The 13,535-nt window shown below is 39.3% G+C and overlaps 1 protein-coding gene across 1 annotated transcript in view; it reads left to right on the top strand.

Moving 5' to 3' along the window:
• The window catches only part of VPS41 (VPS41 subunit of HOPS complex), a 193,655-nt gene that overhangs the window by 89,603 nt on the left and 90,517 nt on the right, over positions 1–13,535 (top strand). The window contains exons 6-7 of the mRNA XM_081243488.1: positions 5,433–5,495; positions 9,167–9,232. Of these exons, the coding sequence (XP_081099614.1) occupies positions 5,433–5,495; positions 9,167–9,232 (129 nt within the window). The remainder of the gene's footprint in view (positions 1–5,432; positions 5,496–9,166; positions 9,233–13,535) is intronic.

Raw genomic sequence — 13,535 nt, 5'->3', positions numbered from 1 at the left:
CAGCTGTTACCATCATCATTATCATTGTTGTCCTATCCTTTGCTCCAGACTCATAGAGGTCTCTTCTTCTTATTGAAGTTGACAAATAGTTTTTGTAGTTTGTTTGTTTTTTTCTTTTCTGGTTACTATTAAAACTTTTTTTTTTTTTTTTTTTTTGGCCGTGCTTCACGGCATGTGGGATCTTAGCTCCCCGACCAGGGATCGAACCTGCACCCTCTGCAGTGGAAGTATGGCGTCTTAACCACTGGACCACCAGGGAAGTCCCTATTAAAACATTTTTTAAAGCATGGTTTTTCTCCCTCTGAGTCACTGGAATTGTGTTCTGCGGTATTCTTTTTATAGACCTTTTGTGCATTTTTGTTACTCATTTATCTATTCCAGAACAGGGAGACAAACTCTTTCTGAACCTGGGTTAGCAAACAGATTCAGGCCCTGCTTGTTATCCTTTTGGGTGTTGTAGAGTCACCCTTCAGCTCACATAGGGACCTGTTAATGAGCTCCATTTCCTCTGACTGGAGGTATCCAGTTAAGGCAGCTCCTCCAATGAACCGGGAGCCTCTCCTATCTTCCCTCCTGGGTCTTTGACACCCTCCATGGGTGGAGAATATGAAAACCTGCCATCTCCCCTGCGAGGGTCCCTCCAGCCACTGCCCTAGATGGAATGACAGTTTACATGTTCACCCCTTTTCTTCTAATGCTTGACCTGTTGTTATTTGCAAGCCGGGGTTTGAGAGGGGCTGTTACAATGAAGTAATAGCTGGGAGGGCTGTCCAACACTCTGGTCACCTCATTCACAGTTTCTCTATGTCAGCTGGCCCGTCGCCCAGTTTTCTGGTTTGCAAATACATAGAACTCCATGCTAAAGGGAAGAAGGCTTATACATCTTCCTGATTGTTTCATGAGGGTAGGGTCTCTTTACTTCTGGTGGTAAACACATAGCACATACGTTTTGTGGTCCTCCTATGGCTCTGTGGGTTTGTAGTTAATGAGAAATCCTCCAAGACTTTGCAGTAGATCGACTCTAAGGCCAATTGTTCTGAATTTTCTCTTTTTCTTCACTAGGTATTTTTGTGACAAGTTGGGAGAGGTTGTCAGGGCTGCTATAGGGGATACCATTATCAAAAGGATCCTCTCTATTTTAACCTTTAAAAATATGATTCTTAACTCAGATGCAATCTTCCTAAAAGCCCAAACTTTCTAGGCAATCATTCAACGGATTCTTTTCACAGAGGAGTGTGCTAATCACTGAGAAAATGACAAATAAAGAGGGAGAGAGAGGGGAAATGAATGAGAATTGTTTTGGATTTTACTAGCTTTAGTAGTTTAAGTTCTGACCAACTAGTTTGGGTGTCACATTAGTGAAATGAACCAAAATATCAAAGGTTTTACAACTCACCCTGCTTGTACTGGTAAAGTTTATGAGATTTGTCTTGTGAAGTCTCAGTGTTTTCCATACTGAAGGAGACAATGACAGTTGAGGAAAATGTTATTCAGTTAAACATACTAATAGAGACTAATCTAAGAGTTCTAATCTTGTTTTGCCGCCTTCAGCAAACACCCCTCCAGCCCCTAATCCGGGTACGCTATGACATTTTTGCTTCCACTAGTTCTAAAGGGTAGTTATGAGTTTCAGCCTGTTTTCTAAGAACTTCTGCAATTTGTTCTCTTCTGTTTATTCCTTCTTATCACTCTACTATTATATCTTCGTATGGATTCATTTTTTTGTTTGTTTTGTTGTTGATTTGTGATTTGTAAAGGGACACCCCTGGAAATTCATAAGTTAATTTTCACCATTAGATTTACAATATTTCTAATATTTATTTTCTCACTGATACCTCAGTCTTTTTCGACGGGCTCATATTTGTTTGTTTTCAGCGCATGTACTTTTCCCTGCAATAAAAATCACTTAACTTTTGTTCTTAAAATCATCTTTACCCTGTTATAAGCAGAAGGAACTTTATCCATTGGAATGAATAGTCTGCTGCATTTAGTGTCAACTTCTGTTGTAGCATTGTCTAATTCATTCCCTTTCATGTTAGTTTGGCACATATTTGAGGCTTTTGATTTTCTTTTCCCTATTCTACTTTTCTTACACTTTATATATTGTAGAACGATATCTTTATGATTTGCAAAGTTTAGGCTAGCTCCTATAATGATAGAGGGTAGAAAATAGGGCTTGGAATACTCTTCTTGATTTTTACAACCTCAGGTGAGTCATTTATTTTTCCACAGAATCATCTGTTAAACAGGCATAATGGTGTTTGCTTTCATCCCTAGCTGTCTTGCTATAAGGGCCAAATAAGGCAGAGCAAGATTTTCACTGCTAGTTACATACTGTCCGTTATCAATCTAAAAATATCATCTTAAAGGTATTTCTTCTCATTTTCAAATCCATAAGGATAGTTTAATTCAGAATAAAATTTCTAAAAAAGCCAGAATGACACTGGCCATTTTCATAGACAGCTTTTCCAGAAGGTTGTTCCCTCCACAATCGGAGAAGACTGAGAAGTGACATCACATCTTTGAGGAGAGGTTATCGAAATATACTTTGAGATTGGAATGTGAGCCTAGAACGTATGCTGTGCCTCACACGGGACTTCCCCATTGGTTAAAAGTGAGTCAAATTACAGCTAAAAAAAATCAATTTAGAACTAAGAGGAACATCTAGACATTGTAGATGTTGACCACAGTATGAGTGAAATAAATATGTTCCACCTGAAAAAAAAAATACATCATTTTACCCCACCAGAAAGTTCAGTTTGTCTAGGGTGGGATGTGGCCATTAATTTCCAGGAATCCTAACCATGCAGTCTGGCCTGAGACCCACGGAGGTAAAGCACGTGGAAGCATTTAGAGGTCCAAGTTGGTAGTAGGAGTGTAAGAGTTGATAGGGGACCACGTTGTCAGCGACATTGTTAGAATGAATTCACAGAAGTAGCTTATGTTAGAACAATGTAAACTTCCTAGTTTAGCATGAGTTTCTACTGATGTAACATTAATAAGTTGAGCACTTGTTAATTTACTCCATTAAGATTCAGGTGATACAGTACTTGTCTTATTTTGACCCCGTTTTCTTGGATTTGTTGGGCTCATTCAACTACAACTTCCTGGGATAGAGTAAAACTCTGAATGCAGTGCTTTTCTTTTGAGCTTCTCTACCGCCATTTTATAAGAAGTTCAATGCATCCTGTGCGTATACATTCACATAAAAGCAGTGATGCAATGCCCTCTGAACAGTGAGAAGCAAGGTGGTAGTGGGGCCTACATGTATTTGCCATATCAAGAATACATTTTAACAGACTACCTCTGAGTAAATCAAATTCCCTCTGTGTTATTGTACCATGTGCTGTTCTTGGAACCCAAATAACATACTTGGTACAAGGGCATAAAAACAGCAGTCACAAAATGAGTGGAATATTCTAAAGATTTTATAGTTTAATGAAACAATTTATCTCCTCAAATGATATCATAACATGAGTACATTTTCCTCTTGGAACTTGCACACATGAACTACTCAGAACTTACTAAGATGGGGACTTGCCTCGTGGTCCAGTGGTTAAGACTCTGCACTTCCAATGCAAGGGTCATGGGTTTGATCCCTGGTTGGGGAACTAGGATCCTGCATGCTATGCTGCACAGCCAAAAAAGGAAAAACAAAAAAACAAAAAACTTACTAAGATGAAAGCAAGAAAAAGTCTAGGTAGTTTTATATCTATTTAAAAAATTGAATTTGTAATGAAAAACTTTCTCACAGAGAGCCATTGGACCTAGATGGCTTCACAGGTGAATTCTTAAAAATATAAAGAAGAAATAACACCACTCTTCTAGAGACTAGAAAAAGAGTGAACACATCTCAAGTGTTGGGAAATAGTTCTAAGTGCCCCTAATAGCTGGTTCCAAGTGTTTGAGAGCTCCTGGAATTCATACACTGTGCTTGTGAGAGTATAAATTGATTGGAACCACTTTGCAAAGTCGTTTGTCTGTCTATTAGATGTGAACAGATGCATAACCTGTGACTCAACAATTCCATTTCTTCATAAATGGGTATATAAGTGGACCAAAAGATTTGGAAAGAGTTTTCACTGCAGCATTATTCATAATATCCTCCGTCTGGAAACAACCCAAATGATCAGTGGAAGATGGATACATAAATTATGATGTATTCGTACATTGAAATACTATAGGGCAATGACAAAGAACCAGCTCCTGCTGTACGTACATAACAGTATGGATAAATATCAGAAAGAAAATGTCAAGTGAAAGAAGCCAGTGAAATAGTTTATGATTCTATTTATATAAAATTCAAACATTAGGACAACTTACTGAAGGTGATAGATTTTGGAGGAGTGGTTAGTTTGTGAGGGTGTGAATGAATGGGAAGGAACACAAGGGAGCTCCTTGAGTTCTACTTCTTGACCTGGGTCGTGGTTGCAGCGATATGTTCGTATCATAAAAATTTGTCAAGCTCTGAATCTGTCATCTGTACCCTTTATGTACATTACTCAATTGAATATGTATGTTATTCAATTTTTAAAGTCAACCACTCAGAGAAAAGGTTAAGATTAAACAACTTTTAGGGAGGCACTGATAAGGAGAAAATTAAATCTTACATTTATACACTCTAAATAGATTCAAGGTAAGATTGTAAATGAAGTGCAGTTCACCTAATCTTTTGCCACTTTGATCTGCACAGTTGATTTATATATCTGTGACTCAAAAAAGAAGCTCCTTTTTCCTTCAAGGAAAGGAATAAATAATTCCTTTAGGAATAATCTATGGGAAGTTCATAAAAGGGTATTAGTAACCTATTCATATCTATTTCATTTTTAAAGTTGACATCCATTTAATAAATAAAACAAACTTGTGTGCAAAGGGAACTCTATCCATGAGATACATGTAAAAATTTAATTTCAGCAGTGTGTTTTCACCCCCATAGAATTGTTTTCATTGGATATTTAATAGAGATTACAAGGGCTTTAGATTACTAAGTGTTCTACTTTTTTTAAAAGATTTTTAAAAAATAAATTTATTTATTAATTTTGGCTGCGTTGTTGGGTCTTCGTTGCTGTGTGCAGGCTTGCGGGCTTTCTCTAGTTGCAGCGAGTGGGGGCTACTCTTCATTGCGGAGCATGGGCTCTAGGTGTGCAGGCCTCTGTAGTTGTGGTATGTGGGCTCAGTAGTTGTGGCGCGCAGGCTGTAGAGCGCAGGCTCCATAGCTGTGGTGCACGGGCTTAGTTGCTCTGCGGCATGTGGGATCTTCCCAGACCAGGGCTCGAACCCATGTCCCGTGCATTGGCAGGCAGATTCTTAACCACTGCGCCACCAGGGAAATCCCGTATTCTACTTTTTTATTGATAGTATGTGTTCTCATCGACACAGCAGCCATCTTTGTTACCATCATGGTGAACTGACAAGATCCATTTACTTTTTAGGTGCAGGTGTTTGGCCTATATTCTGGAGAAGAATTTCATGAGACTTTTGACTGTCCCATTAAAGTAAGTATTCAGTAAGTTTTAATTTTTCTAAGGATTTTCTCAACAAAGGCAATAGGATTACAATACTTTGAACACTACCAATCTTGAATTAATTTTGTCAGTAAGTATCTGTTCAGCCAATGTACCAGATACTATTTGATGCTGGGAAGGTACACAGAATGTATGTGACTGTGATCTCAGTCTATCCTCAGGAATCTTTTGTTGTAGTGGGTGAGATGATACACACACACACACACACACACAATCTGTGATTAAAGACTCAAAGAGGTAAAAACAGTATTAAGGAATCTAAAACTGAGAGAGGTTACTTCTAGCTGTCCTCGTTAATGATGGCTTTGTAGATGGACTGTTGTTTGGGCTTTAATATACAGGGCTGATGGAGAAAGCTGACTTCCCATGTGGAAGAACAGTATAATATAAACGGAGAGGCTAGAAAATTCAAATCGTGTTCAGGAAGTGGCAAATAGTCTAGTTTAGATGGTGCATAAAATACTGACTTGGCAGGAAAGCTGCACAGGCTGATTGACGCTGGCTTTATATTCAGGCTAAGGAATTTGGACTCTGTCTGGTAGATAAGGAGAAATTATTGAATGTTGGAGAGCAAAGAAGTGGCGTAAACTGAGCTAAGCTTAAGGAAAAGTAATATGGCAGCTCTAACAGTGTTAGGTGTGAGAGCTGATAGACCCGAGGCAGAAGGACCGATTTTAGATAACAGTCACAGTAGTTACGGTGGGTATTACGGTTGTTAAAGGAAGAGGTCGTTCAGTTTTCTCAGGTGTTTAGTCAAACATTTATTGATCAACAGGTGAAGGAGAGATGGGATCTGATGGGTGTTTTAGAAAGCCAGCCCCGCCACAGTGCAGGGGGATGTAAGCAAGAGAGTGATTGGGGACAGGAGACAATTTAGAAGGCTAATGCTGTACTCTAGAAATGGTGTTACAGGAGCTCAATGAAAAGAGGGATAGTGAGTACTCAAGATGGTGTAGAAGGAATGAATTGGGAAAGCCTCGAGGAGGCAGACGTACTAAGACTTAGTGATGGCGTGGCCGAGGGTCATAAAAGATGGAGGAGCTGAGGGTAGATCCAGGTTCTTGCTTTGGTAATGGTGTGTGGGAATCCCATCAGTGGAAATAAGGGATGGTTTGAGGAAGGATGTTGCCAGTTTGGGCTTGAGTCTAGATAACTGTAGCACATCTGGTGGAAATGTTATGTAGGAAGCATTCATGGAAACATGAATATGGACCTCAGTATGGAGATTGGCCCTAAAAACACAAAATGAATAACCACAGCTGAGTAAGATGAAACCATTTTGAAAGATGTTATCCAGTTAAAGAGTGAGATGTGGCACATGTATACAATGGAATATTACTCAGCCATAAAAAGGAACGAAATTGAGTTATTTGTAATGAGGTGGATGGGCCTAGAGTCTGTCATACAGAGTTAAGTAAGTCAGAAAGAGAAAAACAAATGCCGGATGCTAATGCACATATATATGGAATCTAAAAAAGTGGTACTGATGAACCTAGGGGCAGGGCAGGAATAAAGACACGGACACAGAGAATGGACTTGAGGATACGGGGTGAAGGGGAAACTGGGACAAAGTGAGAGAGTTAGCATTGACATATATACACTACCAAATGTAAAATAGATAGCTAGTGGGAAGCAGCTGCATAGCACAGGGAGGTCAGCTTGGTGCTTTGTGACCACCTAGAGGGGTGGGACAGGGAGGGTGGGAGGGAGACACAAGAGGGAGGAGATAATGGGGATATATGTATACGTATAGCTGATTCACTTTGCTGTACAGCAGAAACTAACAACCTTGTAAGGCAATTATATTCCAATAGAGATATTAAAAAAAAGAAGAGTGAGAAGACTGATGGTGAAATAATTCTGGAGCACTAATTTAAAGATTAAGATAGTGGGAGAAAAAAAAAACAGTGAGGGATCTAAGAAGAATTAGGGGGATCGGAGGAGACCCAGGAGAGTGGTGTCAGGGAAGCCAAAGGAGAGAGGGTTTCCAGAAGGAAGGAGTGGGCATTGTGGGAAAGGCAGTGCGGAGATGACACGCGGTGGGGACTGAAACACGTAGCAGGAGGCTCACCACGTGTCAAGGAGTAAATTGGAGATGAAGAAGTAGAAACAAGCCGTGTAGACTCTTCTTCCAAGAAATTTCATGATGACGAAGGGAACTTATCTGATAGACGGAGAGAAAGCCAGGGTCCCAGGAGCATTTCTGCTGGTCATGTTTTGGTTGATGGTAAAAAGTCAGTAGAGGGGGAAAGATCAAAAATAAGAGAAAGGGAAGACTTAGTGGAGCGGCACTAAGGGATGGGAGAGAAACCTTGGATATGAGTCCTCCAGCCCCCAGCCGGTGAGGCCAAGCCCAAGTGTTGCTACATTGGGCAGTGAAGGACCCGCAGTCAAGGGCAATGACCCTGATGGCCTTGGTTTCTTATGGGTGAGGAGGAGAAAAAAGGGGTAAGGTAATGTGGTGGAGGGGCATGGGGATGTCTGGAATAGCAGCTGCAACATAGGATGATGCATTGTAAGAGAGCTAAGAGGACTCTCCTAAAAGATCTTAAGAATGTGTAACAACAGAATATGCAAATGATTCCATTGATATCCAGGATGGATTAGGGAAATGTGGAAGGGAAGAAAGGCTAACCTGGGAAGGAGGAATAGTAAGAGAAATGAGGAGTCATATGCTAAATGCCCTCAAAATGACCGTGTAGGAAGAGGAATCTATTCTGTTGGAGGGTGGAAATATATTAGTTAATTAATAAGAGTGTAGAATGTATTTAGTTGGAGTTTTATGAAGGTGTAATTGTGTGAATTTTTTTTAATGCCCAGAAATATTCTGTTAGGTTGGAAAAAAACACAGTGTATTAGTTGATGAATACGTGGGTTTGGGGGTAAGAAAATAAGGAGGCAGTCTCTGCAGGCTGACAGCCATAAAAGGGGAGCCCCGAAGATGGGTTTACACTGAGTGCAGCCACCAGGCCTTCAGAAACGCCACTGGCAAGTGAAGTAAACGGTTATGAGGGAGGGAGCAGCCTTGAGAGCAACCTTTCCCAGGGGTTGGGAGGAGATCGTGGAGAGCGGATGAGAACCAGCGGGCCAGGAACTGAGGCTGGAGGTGAGAGGGAAGGGCCTGGATGCTGAGCTCTGGAGCTCCTGGGTCCTGCAGCTCTGTTGTCTTTCTGCTGTTAGGGTGCGGATGTAATTGTGCTAAGTGTCTGAGGCTGTATCACCAGTCCTGTTCCACTGGGTGCTCTCAGTCACTGGAAGGCGTCTGCACAAGGAGATAGTTGGGTTCTTTCTCTGGGTTTCTTCTATGAAATGTATTCAGTTACAAACATTTGTGATATCTCGCTGCCTCTACTGACTGCCTTGGCTGTCTCTAAAGAGGGGCGCCCACTCGGAGGGTCCCACTCAGCCAGAAACGACAACTGTTCACTCTCATCTTTTAGCTTTGACCCAGCTTCGTAGAAGAAACCTTTTCATACCAGAGCAAAACTCATCCTCGGTGCAGAATATTACCTGCATAGATTACTTCCTACCAGGATACCGGGTTGATTTTTAGATCATGCTGCCGGTAATGTACAAAGGGCTTTCATTCTGTGCTGGAGCTGTGACTCCTAAACCACTGTTGGGTCCTTATTCCCTTGCAGATCATTGCCGTGCATCCGCATTTCGTGAGATCCAGCTGCAAGCAGTTTGTGACCGGAGGGAAGAAGGTAAACGCTGCGTGTTGACCGTCACATGCTGTCTTTGAGGGGGTTCTGTTTGCTCTTTAATTTATCTTTAATATTTTTAATGTCTGCCTCTTCATGCAGAGAAAATTCGCGAAAGCACAATGTAGTGAAATCATGAGACCATCACCTCCTGGGGGAGGTGTGGCCTCAGTGCTTCTCACTGACATTCCTTTGAAGCAGATGTAGGGCAAAAACAGATGTTACTCCAGCGACCACCTAGTGCTTTGAAATATTGTCCCTTCCACAAAGAAGAAGTAGCATTTAACAGTAACAAAAGAGCAAGTGAACTAGTGTTTTTTCCCCTTGTAGAAAATCTCATACAGGCCTTGAGAAAGTGTTAGAACAATTATGGCTCTTTTTTACTGACATGTTCCTGGCATATTTTATCATCTTAGTGCTATTTAAAAAATAAGAGAGTAAAATAATCCTTTTGTACATTTACATGTTTGTAGATAAATTCTAAAATTAAAGACTCTGCTTATAGAATAAGTTCATTTTTCTATTTTTATTCACCAGGGATTTTTTAAAAACCATTTTTATAATAAAATGCTACCACTGTCCTGTAACTCTGAATGTTCTTTCATATTCAGTTTGGGGATCAGTGGAGAGAAGGCTCTGTGCGGTATTTCTATAGCAGGGTATAGCTATGGAATGGCTGCTTTGAGGCTCAGCTACCAAATGATTTGGAATGTTCTGTAGTAGTTATCTGTCTTTTTCCCTTGGTCAGCAGCTTCATAGAATGATAGGGCATTCATAGAATGTCTATAGAATTAATCAGTGGGAATTACAGATTTAAACTAACTTTATCTTAGACCTGCAGCTAATTCACTCCTGAAAGAAATAGCTACCTTACTTGTCTTTGTTGGCCTCAGGAAAGAGTAACTTTAAAATTCCTCTTGTTAAAGTATTTCTTTACTAAGTACTTTTCTAGTTAGGAAATTTTATGTGAGATAGAGCATGAATTCACTTAGCTGTTGTCGACTGAAAAAAAATGCACAACGTGAGAGTTGTGAGTTAAGTTTTATCTGGGGCAAAATGAGGGCTATAGCCCGGGAGACAGCATTTCAGATAGCTCTGAGGAACTGCTCCAAAGAGGTAGGGCGGAAGGTCAGTATATATGTGATTTTGGTGAAGGGGGAGTCCATGCAGTCAAGCACACATTTTTTGCACATATTTTTCTACTAGTCTCATGAAGGTTACTGAAGGAGCAGACGTCTCCATGAAGGATTTTAGTGTTTTTCTAGATACGAGGAGATGCAAGAATTGGGCTCATAAAATTGGCTCCTGAAAATATCTAACTATCTGAAGACCTGTTCTGCCAGGGTTTTTTTTTTTTTTTTTTTTTTTTTTAACCCAGAGCACAGAGTGCCTGATTTCTGATCTCCACCCTGAACTCCTTTCAGAGGGTTTTGAAGGTCAGCTGCCACAGTGGCTCTTAATTTAATCCTTGTAGAGGTAAATAGCAAGTGCCAATTTGTAGGTGACAGTATAATTTAAACCCAGGCATTTTAATTTAAAACTCAATGGGGATAAAGAATGCTGAATTCACTGTGTTTTTTTGTTTAAGTGGCCTAAAACAACAAACTTTCATTATCTCACAGGTCAGAAATTAAAGAGTGACTTTCCTGTATGGCTCTGGCTCAGGGTCTCTTGTGAGATTTTCAGTCTATTTTTTGCCCAGGGCTGCACTCATCTGAAGGCTTGACTGGGGCTGGAGTATCTGCTTTCTAAAAGATCTGTTGCCTTCTTAAGAGCAATCTCTCATAAAATGTTGATAACTTAAAATATTGATAAATCACTTTGGTTGAAGTATTTCCCTAGTGGGGATGCAGTTTTGAGTTCTAGCTTTCCAGTTTCAGAAGTTAGAGATTTTACAGTTGTCCCCTATTTTTTGAAGGTATTGGTATGAAAGAACATATTAGAGATAATATGAGTGATGTCCAAGTGGACTCAAACTCATACTTTGGGATTTTCCTGATGTGTTGGTGTGTGTTCTTAATAATCAGCTTATTGATGGAGGTTAATAATTGCTTTTATACTGTGAAGGATACCTATAGTCTGATGTAGTTTGCCACAGTAGTTTTGCTACATGAATGTCTTGTCAACCTGCAGGATGCCTGGGTTAACTGTGTCAGTTTCATGTTCTCCATCCTTCTACTTAGCATTTGACATGATTTACAAACATCTGTAGGAAGGACCTTGTGAATGTAGCTGTTTGGGCCAAAGCTTGTTGAGTAGATACATGAGTAATTATATGGACGACAGAGTAGTCCAGCATCCAAGTGCTGGCAAGGTCATATGGAGAGAAGTTGGAATTTATACAAAGACTACCTTGTGAATAGCAGTAAAATAAGTAGAATTCACTGAATGCTGAACAGGCAAGAACATCAGAGATTTGGTTCATCTTTTTGGTTATCACTGACTGCTTGACAAGTTCTTCTGTGTTCACTGTTCTAAGAGACAGCATTGTCTTTTCTCCTTTTTTCCTATTCACTTCTCCAGAAATGCATGGGTAGATATTTCTTCCCAAGCACAAAAAGATGTTTAATTATGTGTATATAAATTAAAAACATTTCAGGTCATCTGGTGAAAAAGTTTTAAAAAAATGATATTGTTAGAATTTCTGGATTAAAATAATTTAAAAGAAAAAACACACACCAAAGGGTTAGTATATTGTATAAAGGACTTCGGATATTGAGCTTGATAAAAGTATATGTGTGATATTTTGAAGTGAAGAATCAGAGGATTCCACATGTCAATGTAAATGATATTGTCATCTCTTTTAGATTTTTTAATAGCTTTATTGATATGTAATTTGCATACCATAAAGTTCACTAGTTTAAAGTGTACAATTCAGGGACTTCCTTGCTCGTCCTGTGGTTGAGACTCCACGCTTTCACTGCAGGGGGCGCAGGTTCCACCCCTGGTCGGGGAACTAAGATGCCGCATGCTGCGCGGCACAGCCAAAAAACTAGAGTGTACAATTCAGTGGTTTTTAGTATATTTACAGAGTTGTGCAACCATCACCATAATCTAATTTTAGAGCATTTTCATCATTCCAACCTCGTCCCCATTAGCAGTTACTCCATATTCCCCTTCCCCCACTTCCCAGCCCCAAGCTACCACTAATGTATTTCACTTCTCTATAAATTTGCCTGTTCTGGATATTTCATATAAATTCTGGGTATTTCATGTAAATGGAATCATACAATAAGTATGTGGCCTTTATGTCTGACTTCTTTCATTAGTTTTCTAGGTTCATCCATGTTGTAGCATGTATCAGTACTTCATTCCTTTTTATGGCCAAATTACATTTCATCGTATGGATATATCATATTTTATTTAGCAATATTTAATTATTATTTAAATATTTTATTTAAATATTTATCAGTTGATGGACATTTGGGTTGTTTCCACCTTTTGACCGTTATGAATAATGCTGCTGTGAACAGTAGTCAAAACATGGAAGCAACCTAAATGTTCATCGAGAGATGAATGAATAAAGAAGATATGGTATATATATATACAATGGAATATTACTCAGCCACAAAAAAGAACAAAGTAATGCCATTTGCAGCAACATGGACCTAGAGATTCTCGTACTAAGTGAAGTAAGCCAGACAGATATCATTATAATATAGCTTATATGTAGAATCTAAGAAAATGATACAAATGAACTTACTTACAAAACAGAAATAGACCCACAGACATAGAAAACAAACTATGGTTACCAAAGGGGAAAGGAGAGGGGGAGGGATAAGTCAGGAGTTTGGGATTAACATATACACACTACTATATATAAAATAGATAACCAACAAGGACCTACTGTATAGCACAGGGAACTCGACTCAGTATTTTATAATAACCTATAAGGGAAAAGAATCTGAAAAAGAATAGATAAATATATATGTATAACTGAATCACTTTGCTGTACACCTACTTCAGTTAAAAATATAATAAAATTAAAGGCCATTATAATTTTTCCTACTTACGTTAAAGGCTTAAGAAACATTGGTATGTAAATGTGCCCTCTATTCAGGGACTTGTAACGTACAAACTATTGACTGATTTCTCTGGATTCATTAAAGTTTATTGTGTAAATATGTATTTAGTGAGTAGTAAAAATTAGTGTTTAATCAATAAACTATAGTGACTTCTTTGTACAGGGTTAAATAACCAGAGATTTCCAAAACATGCACCAGCTTGGTGTGCTTTGCAGAAATCTCCGGAGAGATTTCTTCCTTCTGTATGTGTATGGTATGTACTTTTAAAGATCACTTCCGCT

Source organism: Mesoplodon bidens, assembly GCF_964165515.1.
Source record: "Mesoplodon bidens genome assembly, chromosome: 9".
Taxonomy (NCBI): domain Eukaryota; kingdom Metazoa; phylum Chordata; class Mammalia; order Artiodactyla; family Ziphiidae; genus Mesoplodon; species Mesoplodon bidens.
This window is presented reverse-complemented; position numbering and strand designations above follow the sequence as displayed.